At 48.8% G+C, this 27,995-nt stretch overlaps 1 protein-coding gene across 2 annotated transcripts; it reads left to right on the plus strand.

Annotated features, from left to right (window-relative positions):
- Positions 1-7,440: 7,440 nt before the first annotated feature.
- LOC124707464 (potassium channel AKT2-like) lies at positions 7,441-27,561 on the plus strand. 2 transcript variants are annotated; one of them, XM_047239121.1, is made up of 10 exons: positions 7,441-7,870; positions 7,990-8,208; positions 24,514-24,672; positions 24,770-24,827; positions 24,938-25,255; positions 25,342-25,899; positions 26,004-26,189; positions 26,270-26,345; positions 26,433-27,023; positions 27,137-27,561. In XM_047239121.1, exons 1-10 carry the CDS (start codon positions 7,665-7,667, stop codon positions 27,295-27,297), a joined length of 2,532 nt encoding a protein of 843 aa, XP_047095077.1. In that variant the 5' UTR covers positions 7,441-7,664; the 3' UTR covers positions 27,298-27,561. The 2 variants fall into 2 exon arrangements, with proteins under 2 accessions (XP_047095077.1, XP_047095076.1); XM_047239120.1 differs by having other exon boundaries at positions 26,004-26,175.
- Positions 27,562-27,995: the final 434 nt, after the last annotated feature.

Genomic DNA, 27,995 nt, shown 5'->3' on the forward strand with positions numbered 1-27,995 from the left:
CAACCAACTTCAAGAGGAAGACTCCTTATAAGAAGAAAGGGAACTGCCATGTTTGTGGCGCTCCTGGACATTGGGCTCCTGATTGCCCAGAATGCCATAATCGGCGTGGGAACAGTGGCAAGTCCGCAAATATTGTTATTGGCGTTGATACTGAGATGAAGGATGTTGGGTACGGTATTTCTCCTACCGTCCTTTCAGTATGCAATTCCCCTGATTGGTGGATAGACACCGGAGCCAATACACATGTATGTTCCGATATGTCTATGTTTTCTTCTTATCAGGTTGCAAGGACTTCCTCCGTGCTGATGGGAAACGGCTCACGTGCTTCACGTTCGTGGTGTTGGTACGGTGGATCTGAAGTTTACTTCGGGAAAGACCATCCAGTGCGAAGAATGTGCAGCACGTTCCCTCCATTAATAAGAATCTCGTTAGCGGATCGCTTTTATGTCGAGATGGTTTTAAGTTGGTCTTTGAGTCCAATAAAGTTGTAATTTCCAAGTGTGGACAATTTGTTGGAAAGGGTTATGTGTGCGGAGGCTTGTTCCGCTTATCTCTGTCGGACATATGTACTCAAATTATTAATCATGTTTGCAATGATAGTGAGTCCGATATTTGGCATTCACGACTTTGTCATATTAATTTTGGGTGCATGACGCGGCTAGCGAATATGAATATAATTCCGAAATTTGCTATTGTCAAGAAATCCAAGTGCCAAGTATGTGTGCAAGCAAAACAACCACGTAAGTCTCACAAGACTGCAGGAGGCAAGAGACTTGGCACCGCTGGAGCTTATACATTCGGATCTATGTGAAATGAATGGCGAATTGACAAAAGGAGGGAAAAGATACTTCATGACTTTAATTGATGACTCTACTCGATATTGTTATGTGTACCTCCTGAAATCTAAAGATGGAGCTCTTAATTACTTCAAAATCTTTAAAGTTGAAGCAGAAAACCAACTTGATCGAAAGATCAAGCGGCTAAGGTCTGATCGTTGTGGAGAGTATTTTTCCAACGAGTTTGATTAATTTTGTGCGGAACATGGTATTATCCATGAGAGGACGCCTCCCTACTCACCTCGGTCAAATTGGGTGGCCGAAAGAAAGAACCGTACTCTAACCGATTTGGTTAACGCCATGTTAGATACATCGGGTCTATCCAAGGCATGGTGGGGGAGGCGATATTGATCGCATGTCATGTCCTAAACCGTGTCCCCACAAAGAACAAAACCCTTACCCCGTTTGAGGAATGGGAAAGGAAAAGGTCGAAACTCTCTTACCTACGAACTTGGGGTTGTATGGCGAAAGTAAATGTGCCAATACCCAAGAAGCGCAAGCTTGGACCAAAAACCGTGGATTGTGTTCTTTCGGGATATGCTTTTCATAGCATTGGCTATAGATTTTTGATAGTAAAATCTGAGGTACCCGACATGCATGTTGGTACAATTATGGAGTCGAATGATGCGACTTTCTTTGAGGATATCTTTCCTATGAAGGAAACGTCTAGCTCATCAATTCGGGAGATGCCCAGTTCATCTACTCGGGAATTATTTCCTGAACCTACCATGGCTATAGAACACTTTGATAATCCTGTGGAGGATGACAATGAAGCTCCCAAAAGGAGCAAGAGAGCAGAGGACTCGCAAAGTCGTTTGGTCATGATTTCATTGTGTACCTCGTGGATGATACTCCCACTTCTATTTCGAAGCCTATGCATCTCGGGATGTCGACTACTCTGGAAGGAAGCCGTCCGTAGCGAGATGGATTCCATCTTAGCTAATGGAACTTGGGAGGTTATCGATCGTCCTTATGGGTGCAAACCTGTAGGATGCAAGTGGGTGTTCAAGAAAAAGCTTAGGCCTGATGGTACTATTGAAAAGTACAAGGCACGCCTTGTGGCCAAGGGTTATACCCGAGAAGAAGGTGAAGATTTCTTTGATACATACTCACTCTGTTGCCGGATTGACCACCATACGAGTGCTACTATCCTTGGCTGCCTCACATGGTCTTCTCGTTCATCAAATGGATGTTAAGACTGCTTTCCTAAATGGAGAGCTTGAAGAGGAAATTTATATGGAACAGCCTGATGGATTTGTAGTAGATGGTCAAGAAGGAAAGGTGTGTAAATTACTGAAATCTTTGTATGGGCTTAAGCAAGCGCCTAAGCAGTGGCATGAGAAGTTTGAAAAAACTTTAACCGCTGAAGGCTTTGTTGTAAACGAAGCTGACAAGTGTGTATACTATCGCCATGGTGGGGGCGAGGGAGTTATTCTCTGTCTCTATGTCGATGACATATTGATATTTGGGACCAGCCTTACTGTAATTAAGGAGGTCAAGGAGTTCCTATCTCGTTGTTTTGAGATGAAGGACTTGGGAGTAGCTGATGTGATCTTAAACATCAAGCTGCTGAAGGATGACGATGGTGGGATTACATTGCTTCAGTCCCACTATGTGGAAAAGATCCTAAGTCGCTTCGGGTATAGCGACTGCAAATCTTCTCCAACGCCTTATGATCCTAGTGTGATAATTCGTAAGAATAAAAGAATTGCTAGAGATCAATTGCGATATTCGCAAGATCATTGGCTCGCTTATGTATTTAGCCAGCGCCACGAGGCCTGACATCTCCTTTGCTGTAAGTAAACTCAGCCGTTTTGTGTCTAAACCTGGAGATGTTCATTGGCATGCTCTTGAGAGAGTTTTGCGCTATCTAAAAGGCACTGCGAGCTATGGCATTCACTATACTGGGTATCCAAGGGTACTTGAGGGTTATAGTGATGCAAATTGGATATCTGATGCTGATGAGACTAAGGCCACAAGTGGTTATTTGTTTACACTTGGAGGTGCCGCTGTTTCCTGGAAGTCTTGCAAGCAGACCATCATTACGAGGTCAACTATGGAAGCAGAACTCACAGCATTAGACACAGCCACTGTTGAAGCAGAGTGGCTTCGTGAGCTATTGATGGACTTACCTGTGGTTGAAAAACCAATACCCGCTATTCCTATGAACTGTGATAATCAAACTGTGATCGTCAAAGTAAACAGTTCTAAGGATAATATGAAGTCATCAAGGCATGTGAAGAGGAGACTGAAAACTGTCAGGAAAATGAGAAACTCCGGAGTTATAGCGTTGGATTATATCCATACGTCTAGAAACCACGGCAGACCCCTTCACAAAGGGACTATCACGAAATGTGATAGAAAATGCATCGAGGGAGATGGGTATGAGACCCACACTATGAGTTGTCCACGGTGGTAACCCACTCTATGTGATCGGAGATCCCGTGAATTAGAACTGGGAGACAAGTCGTTGGTCGGTGAGAGGAGAGTATATATCCCTATAGCAATTTTACCACTCCGTAAGATGCAATACTTTCCTAATCTGCATGGCAGGTTGATAATTATCTTAATGTGTTCTAAGTGGCTTATTTTAGCAGAGATGTTGTCATGCAGAACATCTTTTGAAGAACACTCCTATACGTGTCTGATTGTTAAACGTCGCAATCTATGAGAGTTGGGTGCTCTCTAGTAAACTCATGAAAGGTCATGGAGTATGACGTATAAGCTCCAAACCGCGAGGAAGTCTCGCGGCAGCCTAGTATCGGTCTAGGCTTTGTATGAAGCTAGTGCGCAGAAAACTTGTAGTTCAAGGCATAGTCCACTATCCAAGTTGCAATCTAGTGTAGTATGAAGCTTTAAGTGGAAGTTCAACTTAACAGTCTCCACGACATACCGGTATATAAAACAATGTTCTGGAAACATATTGATGAGATGTGCCAATGAGAGTTTGTGGGGGATTGTCTGGAATTTGTGAGCATTTGGCCTTTGGCCCATGGCCCATTATCAAATTCCGAAACTCACATGGCCCATTCCAATAATCGGTGGCAGCACTAGTGGTGGCTAAAGTTTAGTCCCACATTGCTAGTTGGGAGAGAGTTGGAGTGGTATATAAGGTGGGCATGTTCTAGTCCTAGTAAGTGAGTGAGAAGAGAGAGAGCCCTCGCGCACTCCTCCTCCTCCGCCGCCCGCCTCGCCACGCCTCGCCTCGTCACGACACGTCACGACGCGCCGCGGGTTGCGGGAATCTCGCCGAGCCGAGCTTATCTTTTTGTTCGTTTGGGAAATTAATTGTGTAATCAATTCGAGTCATTAACGGACGCGTTACTCGAGCCGTTTTGCCTTCCGGATTTTCTCGGATCGTGGCCGTGTCGACTCGGACGTGGGCTGCGCCTCACGACCTTCCCGAACCGCACTATATAAGCGCGGACGAGAACCCTAGCCTGGACGTGCCACATATGCGACTACCGGCTTCCGGTTCATTGCGCCGCCGCCTTCGTCTTCCTCATCCCGTCCGTCGGCGTGCACCGACCGCCGGGACGATGAGGCCTCCGGAACCTCGCCTCTCGTGAACCCGTACGGGTGAGGGGCAATCAGGTTTTTGGGGAGCGTTCCGCGCGACTCATCGGCAGACGACGACGTCGTCTTCGGACGACGAGTTCCTCCACACCGACAACTTCTTCCCGGATCTCAACAACTTCTTCGACAACCTCAACATGGGCGACAACGACGCTGCTGTGAAGTACGTGATCTTGTCGTTTCTCTTTCAGTTTCTGTTAGAGTTTCTTCTTCTAGTATATGTGGTAGATGCGATCGGTTTGTCTTATTTAGATGTGATCTGTTCATCTACCTTACTAGTCTGCACGATTAGTTCACTTATTGTTTTCATAGTCATGATTTGTCAATTACTCGTACGGAATATTTCATATGGATATTTGCTTATATATTCAACACATATTGCATACATTCTATCACTCTAACTTCACGAATTAGGCCACCAATTTGCCGTTCTTAAGCCACTAATTTAATCAACTGGGTACACTACTTTCGGCCAAGAAAATTGCAGTTGGATTCAGGTAAAGCCCCAGCCACGATCAGTACGTACTACGTCGGCAGAGGAGAGCCAACAAGTTTAGGCAAAATCAGAGACTCAAGATCACGATGTGATGTGAATATGTTTTGCCTATTTAAGGGTGCCCACAACCTGTCACTTCGACTTAGGCCAGCAGTGTTGTTTGCAGCATCGTGTTGGCTACCCTGATGTTGGCTCACCTGTCTGATTCTTCAGTTTCAGAGTCAAGTCCACCCCGTCATAATCTGCAGTGATCACGACACTGCACAATCATGCTCTTTTATCTTCTTCTCTCTCAGAGACCCAGGCTTCTCACGATATCACGAAAGCACCTACCCCGGTCGAATCCTCGATCCTCTGAAAGGGAAATGTGTCGCTCGATGAGCAAACCTTTTCTGTTCTCGAGCTACACATATCGGTCAGCTAATCTTGAAATTAATACACCGAAAGCTGGAAGCTTCTTACGGCGTCGATCGATCGATACAGTAGCACACGTTAGCAAGAAATATGTTCGCATGATAGTAGTGTGTATCAACCCCAAAACTAGAAAAAAATCCATCTGAAATGCCCAACAGTGCCATCTGTCGTGATAAACATGGAGAAGCCAAGCTACACTTTGCGCCCAGAATCGATCCGCGATCGATCGAGACCGCAGTCACTGCAGCGTGCAGTGTCGCCAATCAATTCCACGCTAGAAAGCTCCAAATCCAAAAGGACCGAGGAGTCAGCAGTTGAGCACATATATGCTTGGCGCCCGAGGCAGACAGACAAGTAGGCATTTGCATGGACCCAGGGCATCGATCAACATCAATGAACATTCCATACACATACAAATAGCTCAGGTACGGTGAATTCTCTTGGCCACAAGCACAACAGCAACCACCAGTCATCGGCTCGTCTCAAGCTACTACTACCATCTGCATCGACCAGGGGTGAATGCCCGCGTGCACGCGCTAGCTCTGGCCGAATCCAGAGGCCGGCGGACCGTGCCTGGTCACTTTCGTCTCCGGACAGGACCCCCTCCTAGCTTAGGGCATCTCCAACGCGGGCACCCCAAACGCAAAACGGACGTTGAATCGGTTCGTTTGGGTAAAAACTGCTCCCAACGGGCCGACCTAAATTAAAAACGGACAGCTGCCGCGTCCGGTCTGACCCAAAACTGACGCAAGTTTGGGAGACTTTTGGGGCGAGCCGGACGCACGCGGACGTCCACTGTATCCGCCTTTGTCCGCTTCCTGGCCCATCTGACAGTGACACAAAATACAACACAAGACCCCCACCCTTCTCTCTCCTCCGTTCGCCTTTTCCCCATGGAAACCTTCCTTGCTCCTTGCCGGAATCGAGCTCGCCTAACCATGCTCCGCCTCCACCCTCGCCTGAAGGCCCCCGCCGCCGCTGCCTCCTTTTTTTCAGCCCTATTGAAAGTCGCCGGAGTTGAAACGAGCGCCGCCGGCCTCGACGCCGCCGAGCAAGACGAAGACGGGGCGGAGCTCGCCGTGGCTGGCTGCAGCACCACGGGCCGCTGTTGGCCGCGCGCCGCCACGACGCGAGCATGCGCCTCGACGCCTCCCCGTCGCTGGCCTTGCCTCGACGCGCGCGCCCTGCCCTGCCCTTGCACGCCCAGACCGTGCCCCGCGCCGCCCTCGCACGCCACGGCCGCTCCCCGCGCCGCCCTCGCCTTCCACGGCCGCACCCCGCGCCGCCCGCCCCAAGCCACGCCGGGCGCGTCGCGGCGCATGCTCGCGTCGTGGCGGCGCGCGGCCAGGGGCGCCGCTCCGCCCAGCTCGCGCCCAGCCCAGGCCGAGCCCAAGACGGCCGCGCACCGCTCTGCCCAGGCCGCCCGCGCCATGGCCAGGGGCGTCGCTCCGCCCAGCTCGTGCCCAGCCCAGGCCGCCCGCGCCATGGCCGGGGCGCCGCTCCGCCCAGCTCGCGCCCAGCCCAGGCCGCCCGCGCCATGGCCAGGGGCGCCGCTCCGCCCAGCTGCCTGCGACGCCCGTTGGAGGGCCAGGACGGGACCTGCAAGGAGGCAGCGATGGGGCTGCGCCCGCGGCGGCGAACGGGGCCGCGCCCGCGGCAGTCCGGCGAGGGCGACGTCAGATGGCTCGAGGCCGGCGAGGCGCTCGCGGAGGCAGGCGACGCAGAAGCCGGTGGCATGTGCTGGAGCTCGAGCTGGCGGCCATGAAGGAGCTGGTCAAGGTGGCGCAGGTGGACGAGCCGCTGTGGGTGTCCAGCAGCCTGGACAGCAGCCTTCACCCGCGCGCTCGGTCCCAGCCCCGCCGGCTTCGTCTCCGAGGCCTGTCGCGACGCCGCCACGACGCCGGCCGCGCCTCACCACGCCGCTGCGCGTCTCCTCTTGCCTCGTCGGATTTGGGTCGTGGCTGTGCGTTGGGGAGTAAAAAAAGGCACGGACGTCTTCATCTGTCCGCGTGTCCGGGCGGCGACCCAAACGGCCCAAAACGGACGACCCAGCGCGTCCGTTTGGGTCGCGCGGTTGGAGATGCCCTTATCCTCCATTATTGATGGATCGAGGGATGCTCGCCTCCATTATTTCGATGCCTTGATTTGATCCTTGCCTTTCTCGTTTCTCTTGCTTCTATCTCCCTCCCCGGCCGACCGCACCATATGCACGTCTTGGCCGGTTTCTCTTAGCTAGCACGTAGTACGTACGTGCCCATCTCGGCTGGTTCTCCCTAGTTCTTTGATTTAGCTGGGGTTGCCAAGAAGGAATTCAGTGGTAGCTCTTTCTCGACGCGGGAGCAATGAAGATCTCCAGCTTCCAGAGCACGAGCACGAGCAGTGGCGGAGCCACAAGCGGCTCCGGCTCCGGTTATGGCACGTCCCGCTCCTTCAACCGCTCATTCAACCTCCGGAACCTGTCCAAGCTCTTGCTGCCGCCCCTCGGCTACAGCCAGTCCCCTACCGGCCCCGACAAGTGGGTCGTCTCGCCTCTCGACTCCAGATACAGGTGAGTGAGTGACACCGGCCACCATGGCTAGGATCTCTTCAGCTGCTACGTACGACATGACCTTCACTTGATCGGCGTGGTATGGTATGATAGATTGATAATGCATATATGCGGCATAGGTGCTGGGAGACGTTCATGGTGATCCTGGTGGCGTACTCGGCGTGGGTGTACCCGTTCGAGGTCGCCTTCATGGACGCCTCCCCCAAGGGCGGCCTGGAGGTGGCCGACATGGTCGTCGATATTTTCTTCGCCATCGACATCGTCCTCACCTTCTTCGTCGCCTACATCGACTCCAGCACGCAGCTCCTCGTCCGCGACAGGAAGAGGATAACCCGCAGGTACGTTGCATACACCTTTGCCTACCTGCGTCTTCTTCCTTTTTTGAGTTGCATGACGACATACATCCTTATCATATCGCTATAGATACATACGCTGCAATTCAGTTGCAAAACAACGTTAGTTGTGCCGTGCGTGTTACCCATGCAGCTATGCTCCATTGCCTGATTTTGCAATACAAGCATTTCCCCACTTCTCTTCTCTCCTCTCCTTTTGTTTGTCCTAAAAATGGGCAGGATATGACAAGATATATGGTTTCGTATAGTAAATAAAACCATGCCCTTCACAAAAGTAAACATACCAAATATAAGCATAATTGTTGCCACGCAAAGTCATGGGTGGTATCTTTTGTCATGTATCCACAACTTACCCATTTCAAAACATCCAACCTTTATGACTTTTCTTAGAAAGTTAGATTCTTTGTGGTGATAATATGTCAGGGGACTGGGCTTCACGGTTCAGAAAACTTCCAAACACAGGATAATTGTCCTTCGGAGTACCCACAAGCGTTCCCCTCTTTCTCTGATCTACTTTCTTCTCGTATTAGCATTTGAGTTGCAAAACACCGTTAGCTTTGCCGTGCGTGTTACCCATGCTCCATTGCCTTCTTTTGGTACAAGCATTTCCCCACTTCTCTTCTCTCCTTTTTCTCCTAAAAATGGGCCAGATCTGTCGACAAGATATATGTTTTCATCTTGATAAAGCTATGCCCTTTCCAAAAGTGAACATATAAGGGATAAACATAAGAGAATGTTGTCATACAAAGCCATGGGTGCTATCTTGTCATGTATCCACACTTGATCATTCTCACAACATCCAACCTTTATGACTTTTCTTATTAACTTTAAATTCCTTGTGGTGACAGTATATGTTAAGCTAGTGACTGAGCTTCACGGTTCAAAAAGCTTCCAGACATAGGAGCACTGCTCTCTAGGAGTATACACAAGTGTTACCCTCTTTCTCGGCCCTACTTTTCTTCTCGTGTTAGCATCAGGGTGGCAACAAACCAAATGACAAAATATGCGTGTCCTATCCGCGAAGAAATCTCGACCGTTGCCTAATACTAGATTACTTCGGGAATGCATCGGGTCCCCTATACAAATTTTCAGAAGAGCTAAGTGGCTCCCATCCGATGAGGGGCGATAGACCTTGATGATGTCCTCTCGACCTTCCGACTATCAAAACGAGTTTCCAATGAATTACCTTGGCATTTCACTTTCGGTGAGGAGGGTCAAAGGAATCCACTTTCAATGTTTTGTTGATAAGGCGGCAATCTTGTCCCTTGGAGCGGAAAACACTTCAACCCGCCATTGATGTTCCGGTTGACCCCCTTCAAGCAATCAAAAATTACTTCAGAGTTTATTCGGGCATGCCTCCGGTAGACAAGGAAAGTTTTAATTGGGTCGTGGTTTGTTGACAAACTTCTCTTGGAGGTCTTGTCATATTCAAAAATTCATCCGTCGGCCTCTCCGTGCAACATATTCAAAAATTTACGAATCTTTGGGAGATTACCTCGCAAGTCCACCTTCTTGACAATGTCTTGGACTCTATCATTTGGAAGCTCATCGATTCCGCGGTATATTCTTGCTCTTAGGTCTACAAGGCGCAATTCGTTGGGACAACGCATTCGGAGATGGACTCTTTAGTTTGGAAAAATCGGGTTTCCCCAAATGCAAGTTTTTCGCTTGGTTAATCATCCACAACTGGGTTTGGACGGCGGATAGGTTGGAGAGAAGGGGTTGGCCAAGCAGTTGGCTTTGCCCTCTTTGCGGCATGATGATGAGACGAAAACTCGCCTACTTTTCAAATGTAGCAACTTTGTCTGAAATTTTAATATGATAAAATATTAGATTGGACTCCCAAACTTCAATCTCTCAATTTACCTTTGGTGAAGGTTTCGTTCGCGATTTGGAATGAATAGAAGACGAGGACCTTTAGATGCAAGAGCACCATGATGGTGATTATTCTAAATACAATTAAGCTAGATACCAGGTCGTGGGTTTCGGGGGGGGGGGGGCGAAAAAAATTAGGTCATATTTTGCCGGGAGTAGGCTTTGGTGCATGCATAATTTGTAACTTTGAACCTTGATACTGTATCTTCTTCTTATACAATGAATTAAGACATATATTTTGCCTTCCATTCAAAAGAACATATTTCTTATAGTGAACTGCCTGATATATATGTTCATGCCAGGTCATGCATGATATATATATTTGTTTCCCGTATCCAGTCTTAAGTCTTGACGCTTGCACCAAAAAAATTATGATATACTCAGGAGACTTCATGAAATACCTTATCGTGGCGACACAAGCTAGATTAAGAAAATCCAAGTGGGACAAAAAGAAAGTAGAGGTGGGACTTCTAAAACCAGTACAGAACCCTGACCAACCCAAAAAGTGTCTTTGACACATGGGCACCAGTGCTCCCTTCAATTTCAGATTTTCGAAAATTTTAAAACCTCACACTTCTATGTCTCTAAAAATCATGGTGTTAAATATATAGATAGATATGTACATTACGAGTGTATGCAAAAAAGTCCCGTTAAAAAATACGTTGTATTTTAGGAAATATAAAAAAGATAAATTTGTGACAGTAAATGGAGTACATTAGTATTAAAATAGTATGTCTTTTGTCAGAAATTTGTTTATTTTGTATTTCTCAAAATTTAAAGTATTTTTTACCCGGATTTTTTTGCGTAGACTCCTCATGTACATATCTATCTACATATTTAATATCATAATTTTTTAAGAAATAGAAGTGTGATATTTTAAAAAATTTAAAAATCTGAAAGTGGAGGGAGCACTGGTGCCCATGTACACCAAATCCCCATCCCAACCGCACTATTATGACGTTATTAACAATTCTGCAACCAGGGTTACGCCGTTACACTTTATCTTACACATTTGTGATTTATGAATAACTATGGTTGATTTATGAATTATAAAGGGCAAATGTGCGAAACAGAACTGCACGTTTGCACTAGTACCATGTACCGCGATGTGTGTGAGGTTCCGGGACATGGCGGGGACCACATCGTGTGACCGAATAGTATAACTTTTGTTTCTTTTTGAAGGATTAGATTAGATTCATGATATGGCACTATCTTTACAGATCGCGGCAGGGTCCACAAGGATACATCTAAGAATTTTAGTTGCATTGTCACGTCACAGATTTCAGAATCTTACTCCGATAATCAAATAATTCTGATTTATTTGTTGTGCCTTTGAATGTTTGATGATTTTGCCAATTACTAATCCGGTCCCTTTGAATCTTTTTGTTTTTTGATTTCCAATGGCCCGGGGTGCGGCACCTTTTCTGGCGACTATATTAAATAATAAGTTTTTTTACTTTATAGGAATAATACGTGTTCTTTAAAAGTTTCATATTCGTGACTCGATCGACGAAGCAACCGCCGATCGGTTGACAAGTGGCAAACTAGGCGTCCTGGGTCCCACTATCATCTGATAGACAGCGATGTCGTTCACATGTAGCTAGGAATCGCCCACTTCCCTGCTGACAGGCTCGGTCGACGACGCGTCTGCCGATAAGCCGCAGACACAGAATAAATTGTGTCAGACCTTCTCCTTTCTTCTTCCTATGTTCTTTCTCTCTTCTTTCGCTTTAGTTCTTCCATAGGAAACCATGGTTTTGCCCCGATTTCAAGTAGTTTTTTCAACAAACCATTTAGCTTTCTCTCGCTCCTCTTTCTTCTGTGAAGCGGCTTTTTTGGCACGCTCCTCCACGAAAAACTGCTCCCCTGCACGCCGATGCCTATCCTCAATCTCCTACAGCGTCCACACCGGCTATTTCCTGTCAATCCAATGGTACCATTTGCAGAGGGGAGGAGACAACAACATAAATAAGCAAGTTTAGAAAACATCGAAAGAAAAACTCAACATGCTTTCATAACATACCAGAGGGCTCATCGACGACGAACTTGCGCGAGGGTGTGGAGAAATGTCATAGTTGGCACACATGAAAAACTTCGTGACCAACTTAAAATCTTCCACCTCCTTCACCTTCGGAAGATGAACGCACCAATACCGCTACACTCCCACCCGCGGTGGCAAGCTTCCATTCTTTGCCTTCTTTAGCCTAAATTCTGGGTCAGAGCAAGGCACACTTAAGGTGGAATTTCGTCGGCGGGAGGAAGAAGAAGAACTGGTACATCCCAACTAAGTGATATCCGGTTTAATAGAGAGAGACGGCGAGAATTGACGGAAAACGGAGGCGGGAGAGAATTGCCAAAACGAAGGCGAAAGGATTTAGCGGGAAAAGAATAATCAATTATTAGGCTAACTATGTGTGCAGTAATCATGCAGGTAGTCAACGGTGCATAGGTTGATCAGCCGTCGCGTGGCCGATCTGGTCCCCTCGGTGGCCACTCTGCACGTCGGTTGTCTGTCCTCTAACGAAAAACCAGGTGCTAGTTCGGGCGATCTAATCGGCGGCCTTCTGTCGAGTCAATCTGTTTTTGGAAATCACGTAATATTCATGAAAATTAAATAAAAAATGTGTATACTTTTTTTAATAAACACCATTTTCGTCTAAGGATGACAATTTTACCTATGGGTATCGTACCTACATGGGCAGGCTATGGGTACACTTTTATGCCCGTGGGTAGTACCCATATACTACGCGTTAAATCATGAGTAGAGCACGGATATAGCCTCACTAGTGGAGAAGAGGCCTTTGGTCCCAAGCAAATGACCCACTGCTGAACCAAACCGGGTCCAATGCCCCCATTGGCCCCGGTTCGTTCTCGCCGGGACGACCCCACCCGGCCGGCGCCTGTCTGTAGCGGCCTTTGGACCCGGTTTGTCATACAAACCGGGTCCAAAGTCCACCCGCGAGGCGCGCCAGGCCGTGTCGGCCTAGGGAACCCTTTAGTCCCGGTTTGTATGACAAACCGGGTCCAAAGCCCCCTCCGGCTATATAACCTTGCCCTCGCCCAAGTGTGAGCCACACTTAGCCATTTTTTCACTATCTTCACAAGATGGTGTATTGCTCTCCTCTCTTCTTCACATGCACAAGAGGTGTTTGATGAAATGCTTAAGAGGATTTGCCACTTGAGTTTACACAAATCAAGCCACACTTAACTTGCTTTTTTCTTCTTCATCGAGGTTAACAACTTTATCCTTTTCATCCGCAATTGATAAAATGCATGTGTATATATACATCGTGATGTTACGTAATGGTTTTGATCGGCTTAATTATATCATGCGGATGAATCGGCAATGGATGTACATTGACCGACCGGTTTGACGAGTTCATCGCGGGCCTGGATAATTTTATGGCCGTGGCGGAGGCAAACAAACATGGTGGCTTCATGTATTGTCCATGTGTGGTACCGCAAGAATACCGTAAATTACGCTCGCTCGAGTCTCATTCACGGCCACCTTCTGCGATCCGGTTTCATGCCCGGTTACTATTGTTGGACCAAGCACGGAGAAAGAGGGGTTATGATGGAAGACAATGACGAAGAGGAAGAGGATGATGACGGTTATCCCAATTTCCCCGAATACGATGATACTGCAGAAGGCAATGAAGACAATGAAGTAGAAGATCAAGAGGCACCGAGATGAGCTCGCTGATGATGATCTTGGCCGGGCCATTGCTGATGCAAGGAGAGAATGTGAAACCGAAAAGGAAAGGTTGGCCTTCGACAAGATGATAGAAGATCACAACAAATTGTTATACCCAACTTGCGAAGATGGCCATAAAAAGCTAGGCGACACTACTCGGAATTGTTGCAATGGAAGGCGAGAGAACGGTGTCACCGACTCGGGATTTGGAAAGTTGTCGACAATAATTAAGAGGAAGCTTCCAAGGGGTAACGAATTGCCCGCCGGTACGTACGAAGCGAAGAAGATTGTCCGCCCTCTAGGATTAGATGTGCAAAAGATACATGCATGCATTAATGACTCGCATCCTCTACCGCGATGAGTACGAGAATTTGGATGCATGTCCGGTGTGCACTTGCATTGCGGTATAAGATCGGACGAGATGACCCTGGTGATGTTGAGGGCGAGCGCCCCGGGAAGAGGGTTCCTGCCAAGGTTATGTGGTATGCTCCTATAATACCACGGCTGAAACGCTTGTTCGGGAATAAAGAGCATGCTAGGTTGTTGCGATGGCACAAAGAAGACCGTAAGAAAGACGTGATGTTGAGGCACCCTGTCGATGGATCCCAATGGAGAAAAATCGATAGAGAGTTCCCAAACTTTGCACAGGATGCAAGGAACTTAAGGTTTGGTCTCGGTACGGATGGCATGAATCCTTTTGGAGAGCGAGGCTGCAGCCATAGCACCTGGCTCGTGACTCTTTGTATATATAACCTTCCTCCTTGGTTGTGCATGAAGCGGAAGTTCATTATGATGCCGAGTGCTCATACAAGGCCCGAAGCAACCCGGGAACGACATTGATGTGTACCTGAAGCCATTAGTCGAAGAACTTCTACAGCTGTGGTCCCTAGCGGGTGTACGTGTGTGGGACGAGCACAAGCGGGGAGGAATTTGACCTAAGAGCGATGCTTTTCGTAACCATCAATGGCCAGCCTGCTCTTGGTAACATTTCGGGACGGTCAAACAAGGGATACAATGCATGCACACACTTGTTTACATGAGCTCGAAGGTGATTATTTGGAAAAAGGTCGGGAAGGTCGTGTACACGGGGCATCGTCGATTTCTTAGGATTACCCATCCCGTAAGAAAGAAAGACAAGCATTACAACGGTGAGGCTGATCACCGGAGGAAGCCTCCCATCGTGATGGTGTTGATATATTTGGTATGGTCAAGGATCTAGATGTAATATTTGGAAAGGGTCCTGGCGGACGGTCCGTTCCGAATGACGATGCCGGACACGCGCCCATGTGGAAGAAGAAATCTATATTTTGGGATCTACCCTATTGGGAAGTCTTAGAGGTCCGCTCTTCAATCGATGTGATGCACGTGACGAAGAATCTTTGCGTGAACCTGCTAGGCTTTCGGGTGTGTACGGGAAGACAAAAGATACACCGGAAGCACGGGAGGACCAAGCAACGTTGGAAAGACCCCAAAAATCTGCATGAGAGAGTTAAAGGACGTCATTTATCCAGCTACGCTCTTACAAAAGCGAGAGAAGGAAATATTTTTTGAATGTCTTAGCAGTATCAAGGTCCCGTCCGGCTTCTCCTCCAATATAAAGGGAATAATAAATATGGAGAAGAAAACATTCCGGAACCCGAAGTCTCATGATCTGTCACGTGATAATGACACGAGTTGCTTCCGATTGCATTGAGGGGCTTCTACCGGAAAATGTTCGACTGCCCATTGTGAAGCTATGTGCATTCCTCAATGCAATTTCTCGGAAGGTAATAAACCCGGAAATTCTACCGAGGTTGCGGAATGATGTGGTCCAATGTCTCGTTAGTTTTGAGCTGGTGTTCCCACCATCCTTCTTCAATATTATGACACATCTCCTCGTTCACCCGGTCGATGAGATTTCCATTCTCGGTCTCGTGTTTCTACACAATATGTTCCCCTTCGAGAGGTTCATGGGAGTCTTGAAGAAATATGTTCATAACCGTGCTAGGCCGGAAGGAAGCATCTCCAAGGGCTATGGAACAGAGAGGAGGTCATTGAATTCCGTGTTGACTTTATTCCCGACCTTAAGCCGATTGGTGTTCCTGAATCGCGGCATGAAGGGAGACTAAGTGGAAAAGGCACGCTAGGAAGGAAATCAATGATATGTAGGGACGGGATTTCTTTGACTCAAGCACACTACACGGTTCTACAAAGTTCCACCATGGTGGCTCCGTATATCGGTGACCACAAGAACTTTCTACGCTCCCGAGAACCCGGGCAGTCGAACGATTGGATTAGACGTGAACACATGTCGACTTTCGGCGGTTGGTTGCAAAAACATCTCCTGAATAACGAAGATATTGATGATCGAGCTGTACTTGCTGGCCCGGACACCATCTTCGACCGTAGTGACTTTCCAAGGGTACGAGATAAATGGGAATACATTTTACACGATCGCCCAAGATAAAAAGAGCACCAACCAAAACAGTGGTGTCCGCTTTGATGCAATAATGAATGAAGGCCCAAATGACACATATTATGGTTACATAGAGGATATCCGGGAACTTGAGTATGGACCTTCTTTTAAGGTCCCTTTGTTTAGGTGCAAATGGGTCAACAAAACAGGAGGCGGGGTTCGGGTAGACAAGTTGTATGGAATGACAACGAGTGGATCTCAACAATCTTGGGTATAGAGACGAACCATTCGTCCTAGCCAAGGATGTGGCCCAGGTTTTCTATGTGAAGGATATGTCTACCAAACCAAGAAAAAGGAAACATAAGGAAACAAATACATCAAACGATGAGCCAAAGCGCCACATAGTTCTTTTCGGAAAAAGAAACATCGTGGGAGTGGAGGACAAGACAGACATGTCGGAAGATTATAATCAGTTTGATGAAATTCCACCCTTCGGAGTGAACATTGATCCAAGCATCAAGTTAAATGATGAAGATGCTCCATGGTTAAGGCCGAAGAAGATTAAATGATGAAGATGCTCCATGGCACAAATGAGTATCTCAACATGGCAATCAATTTCCCATTTATTTTTGTGTAATCATTTAACAGTATGTAAGATATGAAAAGTGGAGATGTGGTTGGCTTTTTGTACCATATATATAGAGGAGATGTAGTCGTTCACGGGTTTGCAGGGGAAAAATTCCGAGGCGCAGTTTCCGAAGATGCCGTAGGGCATGTGCACCAACAACATCTTCGAGAAACTGCGCCACGGGAGATTTCCCAACCCTTTCCCCAACACTATTAGAGGAGATGTAGTCGTTGGGCGGTGGCGGTGGTGGGCAGTACACGGCGGTGCCGACGGTGGCCAGTACACGGCGGTGGCGGTGGTGGGCAGGCGGTGGCGGTGGCGGCGATGGCCACTACACGGCGGTGACGGTGGTGGCCGAGCGGTGCGGTGGCTTTTTTTCATTTGAAATAAGGCGGGAATGAAATTTTTAAAAAATTGGCCTTTGGACCCGGTTTGTATTAAAAACCGGGTCTAAAGGCCTTTCTGCGCGCGCAGCAAAACGCAGCAAAAAGGCCTTTAGTCCCGGTTTGTTTTACCAACCGGGTCCAAAGGGTCTTGGACCCGGTTTGTAAAACGCACCGGGTCCAAAGGGTGGAGTATAAAAGAAAGGACTTCGTCTCCGCGGCGATCAATCCCGCGGAGACGAAGCGCGCCACGCCGCCGAGCTGCCCAATCGCCGCGCGCCCACGCCGCTCGCCGCCGCCGCGCGCGCGCCATCGCCGCCGCCCTCCCGCCGCGCCCGCCTCCGCCGCGCCGCCTCGCCGCCGCGCCATCGCCGCCGCTCCCGCCGCGCCCGCCTCGCTCCGCCCGCGCGCACGTCGGCCGCCGCCTCCGCCACTCCTCTCGCCGTCCGCCGCCACCGCGCCCGCCTCCGCCGCGCCCGCCTCGCCGCGCCCGCCTCCGCCTCTTCCTCGCCGTCCGCCGCCATCGCCGCCGCCGACCCCGCCGGCCGCCACCGCTCCTCTCCTCCGCCGGTAAGCCTCCTCGCTCGATCCGGCTTTTTTTTTTCATTTGTTAGATTATAGTGTATAGTTAGTTTGTTAGAAAAATTAGTGTAGTTAGTTTGTTAGTAAAATTTAGTGAAAAAAAAATAGTGTAGTTAGTGTGTTAGAAAAATTAGTGTAGTTAGTTTGTTAGTAAAATTTAGTGAAAAAAAATAGTGTAGTTAGTGTGTTAGAAAAATTAGTGTAGTTAGTTTGTTAGTAAAATTTAGTGAAAAACAAAAATAGTGTAGTTAGTGTGTTAGAAAAATTAGTGTTAGTAAAATTAGTTAGAGAAAAGTTAGAAAATTAGTTAGTTAGTGTTAGTAAAATTAGTTAGAAAAAAGTTAGTAAAATTAGTTAGGAAAAAGTTAGAAAAGTTAGAAAATAGATTCATTTGTGTCGGCGCCGCCCCCCGCGCGCCGACGACTTAGACCGTGGCGGTGCCGAGTCCGTAGCGGTGCCGCCGCGACATAGACTTAGGGTCGCGAAATAGAGAAAGAGCGAGCGAGGAGGAGCGCCGAGTCCGTGGCGGTGCCGTACTGCCGGCGCCCTGCTCGACGCCCCCAAAACAGGGTCGTGGAACCCGATATCTATGTATGCATGTAACTGCGATATCTGCTTTCAGCACTATATTATCGATCCTTAGTTAAGAACTACACATATGTAACTCCATTTTCAGTTTTTCGCATTATCCTTAATTTGATCATATGATGGTTCCTATGTATAGCTTGCAGTGTCGTTGTAGAAAGCATGGAGAGAGATGAAATTGAAGAAAATTTCATGGAGGAACTCATAGCAAACGGTACTACGGATGATCGCGACGATGTCACCGCAACTTATTTGAATGACTCCGGTGAGGGAGCGGAGAATATTGAGGAAGAAGATCCTCATAATGGCTCCCGAACCGTAGTTATCACCGAGGTATATAAACTAATTAAGCCGCTGTTGATCGACTAGATGCATTAACTAATTAAATTGTACTCGACTATGAATTATTTCTTTTTTAGCCCTCCGGATCGAGCACTTCTTCCGTAAAGTCGAGGAAGCGAGGCCCGGCCAAAAAGTTGGATGACGGTGTTAGGCACGACATCACCCACATCGAAAAGGATGGTAAACCGATTGCTCCGAGAGAAAGGTGCAAAGGCATTTATAGCTCAATGCGGAGTGCTTGTTAGGGACCACGTCCCGATCACCGTTCGAGAATGGCACAAGCCGAAGGGACTAGTGCTGTCTGCAGAGGAAGAAGGTCAAGGTCTTTATATCGATGATGTAGCCAAAAACAGCATTATGGACAAGCTCATGTCACATTTCAACATAGTACCCGAAGAGGGGGTGACGCTGAAAAGGCCAAGATGGAGCAGGCCCTCCGCGAGTTTGGCAAGAAGAAGATGGCCGAACTATTCAAGAGCCACAAGAAAAGATTGCGCCGCCTTATCAAGATAGAGAAGACTCCGGACAATGAGAAGGTAAAAACTCACTGGGAAGAATTCGTGAAGTACAGCACGGAGTCAGAAGAATTTAAGAGAAGGTCGGAAATAAATAAGGCAAATGCTGCGTTGAAGCTATATCACCAAATTCTGGGTCCGGTGGATACGGGGCTAACCGTCCTAAGTGGCAGGCAGCTGAGGCGGAACCGACCAGTAAAGGGATCAGATTAGGGACACACGGTTGGATCGAACGGTGCAAGGAGTGGTTCTACGGGATTGGGGGAACGTTGGATCCAGAAACAGGGAAGTGCATCTATAAGAAAGCTCATCTGAAGGTTCCCATTGAAGCCCTGGAAAAAGCACATAAGGACGTGGAGGAGGGGAGGTTCCAGCCCGAAAGAGAGAACGATGAGCTGACACGTGCCCTTGGGAACAAAGAACACGGCGGACGAACACGAGGCACAGAAGGCTCCGTTCCGTGGAAGTATGGCTTTCCTGCGGAAAGGAAGAGATTTCCTGATAAAAGCCATGAGAGGAGAAAGGCAAGGGAAACAGACCGCTTTGCGACCTTAGAGGGCCGTTTTACCACCATGGAAGCCCAATTAACCATGGTAACCCAAGTACTTACATCCCAGATGGCTCAGGGGCAGGCTGTAGATCCTGCGCCATTGCTCGATGCCCTCGTCCCGCTGCAATCTCAACAACACCGGAGAAGCAGCGTAGCTTCCTCTCAGCAGGCCGATCATATTAATGATGAGGTGGTCGAGCCTCCTCGCTATCCCCCCGTGGATGATCTCACTGAGAGCCGTCCTTGTGAGCTGCATGTTAAAGTTTTCAACCTATCCTTCAAGGCGGCGGTCGGCATCTTCTTACCTACAAGGTCTTACCATTGCCGTCCGGTCCAAGACGACTTTGCTGTTGTGATGGTGGATGAAGTGTTGAGAGATTATGAGGGGATGGTGCTTGAGCACCCCGCAGTGAAGATGGGGAAATCAAAGAACCGGGAGAAGCCCGTAGAACCACCGTGCAATGGCGGAAGGAGAACATTGTGTTTCCGGGTGAGAAGCCAACAAGCGAGGCCACCTCCGCCTCCTCCGCCACCTGCAGGGTCTCCTCCGCGTGATGATTCTCCTCTGCGCGATGATGATTCCCCTATCCATGACCAGTCTCCTCCGCGTGAAAATATTCCGCCGCCTCCTCCTCCTCGTCAGGAGACTCCGCCGCTTCCACCTAAGGAAAGAGGAAGCGGTCCGCGGCACCTCCTACAGCTCCGAAGAGATCATCAACTCCAATGAGGGAACGAGACTCGCAGTTGTTGCCACATGAGCGAGACCGAAGAGCAAAAGGCGTTTCTTGCAACTGCACCGAAGAAGATGTTTATTCCACCGCATACAGTGAAGCACTTTGCCGAGACGAGAATGAAGAGACCTGAGCTGAGATCTGATCATGACCGCTCTCTTGGACAGTCCTATAGAGCGATGAAAGAAGCAAAAAAAGTCGCCCGGCTTGGACGACGAGGACATTCAGGCCGCACCCCACTTCATCGTGGAGCCATATCATGATCCGAGAGACGGCATCGATGATCGAACGGGCGGCTAGAGCTCGAGGAGCATCAGTTGAGTACGAAGATTACTATCCAACGGCTCAAGTGGTAAACACGTATAGATACGGAAAAGATCTCGTCAAACCTGGCGAGCTCGCGCGTCTAGGGACTCAGATGCGAAGGTTGCATGAATGGTACCTGAAAGCCTGTCGAAGAAGTGAAAGCTACCTCACGGTGTATCTTAGAGATGAGCATTACTTCCGGGGGGAAGATGAGATAAACATTGAGCTAGAAGAACTGTTTCAGTTATTCAATCAAGACGCCCTCGACAAAGCTGTTATCAGTTGCTACCGCTCTGTAAGTGATTTATTTGTGTAATTAAGTTTGTAGCTCATTCATTTGCACTAACAATTATCCTTATTATATTCTTTGTGTACGCTATACATTTAATTATGCGAATGAAGAAGCTGGAATACAAAAGAGGCAAGCTCCTACCGCTGGGGTTCATAGACCCAAACACAGTTCATGAAGTTACGGTTCGAGACTTCGCCAAGGACACGAGAGGACAACATGGTAATGTTTTTAGTGAAGCAAGCGGACAAAGATGATATATTCTTTCCCTACAACTTCCAGTGAGTGTTATATATAACATACGTTATTGTTGTGCAGCTTCCACTTTATTCTCCTAATCATTGAGCTATGCCTTCTGCAGATTCCACTTTATTCTCCTAATCATTGATCTTCACCGAGGAGTCGTAAACGTCATGGACTCGAAACGTAAAGAATATGCGGAATGGGCGGACATGGCTGCCATCCTCCAGAGGTAGTTTCAATCAATTTCTTATTGGCATCTTCATCTGCTCTAATTCGAAGATATCATCAACTAATCAATTACTCATTTACTCATTATTTTTGCCGGGCAGGGCTTGGAAACGGTTCATCAATACTGTTCCGGGTAAATGGAAACCGGAGCTTACATTTCAAGATTACCCTGTAAGTAGTACTATATATCTATGTCCGTGAAACTCTATATATGATATTTACTTTCAATACGATGCTTGATTATTAGTTTGATCGAACTATTTTTTTCATAAAGTGTATGAGGCAGGAACAAGGGAATAACTTATGTGGATACTACGTACGCACCTTCATGCGTGACATGTCCTGTCCCAAGGGTGGGGATGCCCAAATACACCACACTCGTGTACGATAACAAATTTTCACAATTAATCTTAATTAGTACCATCTATTGTATTGAGTTCCATTCATATATTGATCTCCTTTTTTAAATATAGATGACACGCCTGCGGGACACTCTCATAACAGATGGATCAAATAAAAGCAATTCAAGAGGAAATCGCGGGATTCTTTATTACCGAGGTCCTTACCCCGGTGGAGAGCACTATCGGCGGATCGTGACGGGGGACGAAATTCGTCGAGGACATGTTGTATTGTAAATATGCATGCATTACGTGTACTGTTGACGATGTCGTGTACTGTTGACAATGTCTATATATATTCATGACGATTTTTTGTGGTTTCTTGAATGATATATATGCATTGCTGAAACTCGCCGCGGCATAGAAACGCCTCGTTTCTCTGCCGTGGCGAGAAACGCTGGTACAGCCCAAACCCGTGCCGCGGCGAGAAATAGCAATTCTCCGCCGCGGCGAGGAACCTAGGCCCGGTTCGTACCTCGAACCGGGACCAAAGGCCTTCCACCGCGAGCTCACTGGCCGCACCACGTGTCGAGGCCTTTAGGCCCGGTTTATCTTTGAACCGGGACTAAAGGGTACCCCCTTTAGTCCCGCCTAGTTGGTCCCGGTTCGGGAACCGGGTCTAAAGGCCCAAATGGACCGGGCCTATTGCCCCGTTTTCCACTAGTGCCTTGTACCCACAGGCACGTTTATTGTCAAAATTTACGTGACACATCTACTTTTGTTGACTCATGAGTTAGACTATGAGAATGTAATTTTTTTTGTTAATTGTTATGTACTCAACTACTTGTTATTCACTTGAGATAATTCATTTTCTAATTAAATTTATTATAGATAAATTTAAAATTGCGAGTAACTTGTGTACAATTTAACATACCCATCATGTACCCAATAGGTACAATAGGTACGGGTACCCGCCAGGTATAGATGTCGATAAAGTTTTTACCCATATGTACGGGTATGGGTAGAAATTTATACGGATTAACTATACATGTATGGGAATGGTATTGCTTTTGTATGCGCATACCTTAGAGCATCTCCACCGGCGGCCCCGATAGCGTTTTAGGGGCCGGCGTGGTTTTTGGGCTCGCATCGGTGCGCCCCAAACTGCGCCTGCTAGTTTTTGAGCCCAATAGAATCGCCGGCATCCCCGTGTCGGCACTTTCGCGTAGGGCGCGAATCGGGCGCACCTGCGCCTCGCGGCACGACGGTTTTCGCGGGTGGGGGCGCCTTGTCTGCGAGAGGACGCGACGGTTCACATCGGCCACGACGCGGGAAGGTTGGTCATCGGCGTTTAATGGTCTCCCGCGTGGAAACCGAGGCGACCATGAGGGCAGCGACTGGCCACGCGATGTCGAGTCGCCTACGCCGCCGTAAATGCGAGTAGTTGTCACCGATATATACTACATATGTCGTCCACCACCGCGGTGCTATCCTCTCATCTCCACCACCGCCATCGGTCCATTCTCTCCTCTCCACCTCAAAATGCCGCGCCGTCTGCAGACGACGTACTCCATGCTTGGCCTCAACGGCCGCAGCCGCAGCCCGATGCGGAGTACAACTCCGACGACGAAGAGGACCCACGGTTCACGGCATGGCACGAGGCCTACGTCGCAGTGGGGCGAGCAGACGCATGCCCCCGTCGACCCGGAGCAGGCGCGATCCTCGCGTCGTTGAACGCGCAACGCTTCCAGGGGTTGAAGGAGGAGTAGCGGGAGTTCGTCAACAACGCGAACCTAGAGCACGCCCTCGAGATCTCGCGCCTGCAAGCAGCCACGGAGGAGGCAGGACGCCTCCTCATGGAGGCGGAGCGATAGAAGCTCTACGAGCTCAACGCTCATCGCAATTATGAGGCTTGGCGCACCGAGATCGAGGCTTCTCGGCAAAGGCTGAAAGCGCGGGGACAGCGCCGCCGGCCTTCATGCTCCACTGCCATATGCGCAAAGCAAGGGACGAGAATCCGGCACGGACGCAGACGGCAAAGGCGAAGAACGACCACAAGGCGGGCCCGTCGCGCGCCCCAACCGGCGGCCATTAAATTAGGAGGAATTTTAATTTTTATTTAGTTTTAAATTTGAGTTACTTTTGTATAAATTTCATATGAATTTCGGTTTTTAAATGTCATTTTAAATTTAATTTTTGTTGGGGCTACACTATGGGGGCGCCGGTGTGGGAGCAGTAAACTTCACACATGAGTGTTTTTCAAAAGTTTACTGTTTTCAAAATCACTGTTTTCAAAGTTCACTTGAATTTATATATGTCACTGTCCAGAATTGAAGTGATTCATTGATTTAACAAAAAACATGATTGATTTCATGTTCTAGGAATAGATCAACAGAAGACAGATGCATTTTATCCATTAATCTCTACACACAAACAGTTACAGTCCAGGTTCCTCCACTGCCTATATCGACCGGCTCACATCCCGCCGCGCCAGCATGCTAGAATCGGCACGTTCGCGCGCAAAATCTGTCCAAAGTTTTTTTACTTTTATGTTACATTTGATTTATTGATCTCTATGTATTGCCGTAATAACCTTGTAAATGTAGGTACCTGAAGACATTTTTCATCCTGGATGTGGCGTCGACGATCCCCTTCCAAGGCCTGGCCTACCTTGCCACCGGGAAGGTCAGGGAAGGCTGGGTGTACACCGTGCTCGGTGTCTTCCGGCTGTGGCGTCTCAGGAAGGTCAAACAGTTCTTCACAAGGTAATTAAGCGAGGAGACACACTACCTTTTGAAGCACTCGATAAACCAACAGTTAAATGCAGAACAATCAGAACCTAACTATTCGATCAATCTTCAGGCTAGAGAAGGACATCCGATTCAGCTACTTCTGGATTCGCTGTGCACGGCTCATTGCGGTAAGATAGCGTTGGAAATGTATTGGTCTGTGGAACATCGGAGACACCTGCAGCGTATTTGTCCGAAGAACTTTGGAGAAATTCTGAAAGAGATGGCTGTGGTGGTTCAGGTGACTCTGTTCCTGGTGCACTACGCGGGTTGCCTGTATTACATGATCGCAGACCGGTATCCAAACCGGGACAAGACGTGGATCGGCGCGGTGACCCCCAACTTCCGGCAGGAGAGCCTGTGGATGCGCTACATCTCATCTATCTACTGGTCCATCACCACCATGACCACCGTCGGCTACGGCGACCTGCATGCCCAGAACAACGTCGAGATGATCTTCAACATCTTCTACATGCTCTTCAACCTTGGCCTCACCGCCTACCTTATCGGCAACATGACCAACCTCGTTGTCGAGGGAACCCGCCGCACCATGGAGTTTGTAAGTTCCATGTACTGTAACCCTCCAGGCAACAGAAGCACTACTTTTGCCTGAATCTCATGTGTCCATTTTCTGTTGTTTGGCAGAGGAACAGCATTCGGGCGGCGTCCAACTTCGTGAGCAGGAACCGCCTGCCGCCGCGGCTGCAGCAGCAGATCCTGGCGTACATGTGCCTCAAGTTCAGGGCGGAGAGCCTGAACCAGCAGCAGCTCATCGACCAGCTGCCCAAGTCCATCTGCAAGAGCATCTGCGAGCACCTCTTCCTCCCCGTCGTCAAGGAGGTGTACCTCTTCAAGGATGTCTCTCGAGAGACGCTCTTGCTCCTGGTCACTAGGACGAAGCCGGAGTACATTCCGCCCAAGGAGGACGTGATCGTGCAGAACGAGGCGGCGGACGACGTGTACATCATTGTGTCCGGGGAGGTGGAGATCATCCACTTCGACGGCGAACGGGAGCAAGTGGTGGGCACGCTGGGCACCAGGGACATCTTTGGAGAGGTGAGCGCGTTGAGCGACCGCGCACAGTGCTTCACGTTCCGGACCAGGACGTTGAGCCAACTGTTGAGGCTGAAGCAGGCCACGCTCAAGGAGGCCATGCAGAGCAAGCCTGACGACAGCGTCATCATCATCAAGAACTTCCTCAGGGTAATGCATATCTTCTTGTGTCTGTCAGCGTGACACATCTAATTCAGTTCTGTGGATGATAACTGAAATAAATCGATCCTTGCCTGCTGTGTTTTATTGTTCAGCATCAGATTGAAGTGCATGACATGAAGGACTTGCTGGGTGAGAGCGCCGGTGAGGACAGCAGCGGCGTCAACATTCCGTGCAATCTCCTCACGGTCGCCGCGACTGGGAACAGCAGCTTCCTTGAGGACCTCCTCAGGGTTGGGATGGACCCTGACATCGGTGACTCCAAAGGAAGAACTCCGTTGGTAAGCAGAACAACACATTTTTCATCTCCAGTTCGAACTGCGAGACAGTGCACTGAGCAGCTGATCCGTGCCACTGGCAGCACATCGCGGCATCAAAGGGGTACGAGGAGTGCGTGCTGGTTCTACTCAGGCACGGCTGCAACCTCAACATCAAAGGTAGCGGATCACTTTATCACTGATCATTTTCGGCGATCACCCTACAAAATAAATTGGCTAACTGTTCTCTATTGGCGGTGAGGGCAGACTCGCAGGGCAACACGGCGATGTGGCAGGCCATCGCGGCGCGGCACCACAAGGTGTTCAGCATCCTCTACCACCTTGCGCGCGTCTCGACCCCGCACGCCGGCGGCGACCTCCTCTGCCTAGCCGCGCGGCGGGGCGACATCGACACACTCCGCGAGCTCCTCAAGCACGGCCTGGGCGTCGACTGCGAGGACCGCAACGGCGCCACTGCCCTGCGCGTCGCGCTGACCGAGGGCCGAGCCGACGTGGCCAGGTTCCTTGTCATGAACGGCGCCAGCGTGGACAAGGCCTGCCACGACGGCGATGGCGCCGCCATCCCCACAACGTCAGTGGTAGAGCTGCGCGAGCTCGCGAAGAAGCGGGAGGTCGGCCACCCGATAACCATATACGACTCGCCGGCGGACAGCGTCACGGTGGTCGGCTCGTCAGGGGATCTTGGCCAGAGGAAGCTCCCAAGCAAGAGATCGGACAGCGCGCACTGGCCTCGGGTGAGCATATACAGGGGTCATCCGTTCGTCAGGAACCACAGCTCCGAGGCCGGCAAGCTCATCAATCTGCCCGCCACGATGGAAGAGTTCAAAACCATCATTGGTACGTACTCATTAGACACCAAGAAATTGAACATATATCAGCATACTGCATCGTTCCCCACGCGCATTGGCCAAATGAATTCGTAGCTGAAACGTCTGTCTGTTTTCTCTCAGGAGAGAAACTGAAAGTCGATGGCGAGAAGGCGCTGGTCCTGAACCACGAAGGATCAGAGATCGACTCGGTGGACGTGATCCGGGACAACGACAAGCTGTTCATCGTCACCGAAGAGAACATGAGGATGCTGTCGTCAATGGATTCCGTGGCTGCTTTGTAACACCGTGCCTGCAGGTTCAGGTGTTTCACATAAAATTCTTAGCGCTAGCTGATGGAATGTCTATCTTATCTTGCTCTGAATAATCCAGTCACCTCGATCTGTGGAACGTGAGAAGTGCGAAGCGAGTGACGTGTGATGTTTTCCATCTGGAGTACGCATAGACATAGTGCTTCGTAAAAGAAGTACCGATAGTGCAAATGCATGGGTGATGTAGACATTGTGGAATGCGACATCGGCTATAACGGCATGAGCAATGGTGGCATATACAACTACCTGCTCTATGTAAAAAAGTTATCAGAAGCAACATGATAAATTTTATCTCTTCAATGAAAACTACAACTTTAGTCTGAAAAAAAAAGTCCTCACAAAAATGACACTATGTATCTCTTTCTCTCTCCGAAAAACCATGCTTTTAAGGCGTAAGATCCCATTTCCTGAAGAGGAGGCTACCTCCTCATCAGAACCTACTTTCAACCACCCGAACCTAGCTAAAGGTGTGAAGCAGTATCTCTAAGGCAGTGCATTGGGTATGTCTTAAATAGGCTCCGCACGTTGTTTTGATCACTACTGTGTATGAGGCTATGGACGCCTTCGAGGTATTGATTGGTACTCTTGAAGTAATACTTAGAGCAGGTATAGTGGACTGAAGGGTAGAGAAAATGTTTACTTAGAGTACTTTGTTTTCGTGAAAACGCAAA

This window comes from Lolium rigidum, chromosome 4, assembly GCF_022539505.1.
Source record: "Lolium rigidum isolate FL_2022 chromosome 4, APGP_CSIRO_Lrig_0.1, whole genome shotgun sequence".
In the NCBI taxonomy this organism is placed as follows: Eukaryota; Viridiplantae; Streptophyta; class Magnoliopsida; order Poales; family Poaceae; genus Lolium; species Lolium rigidum.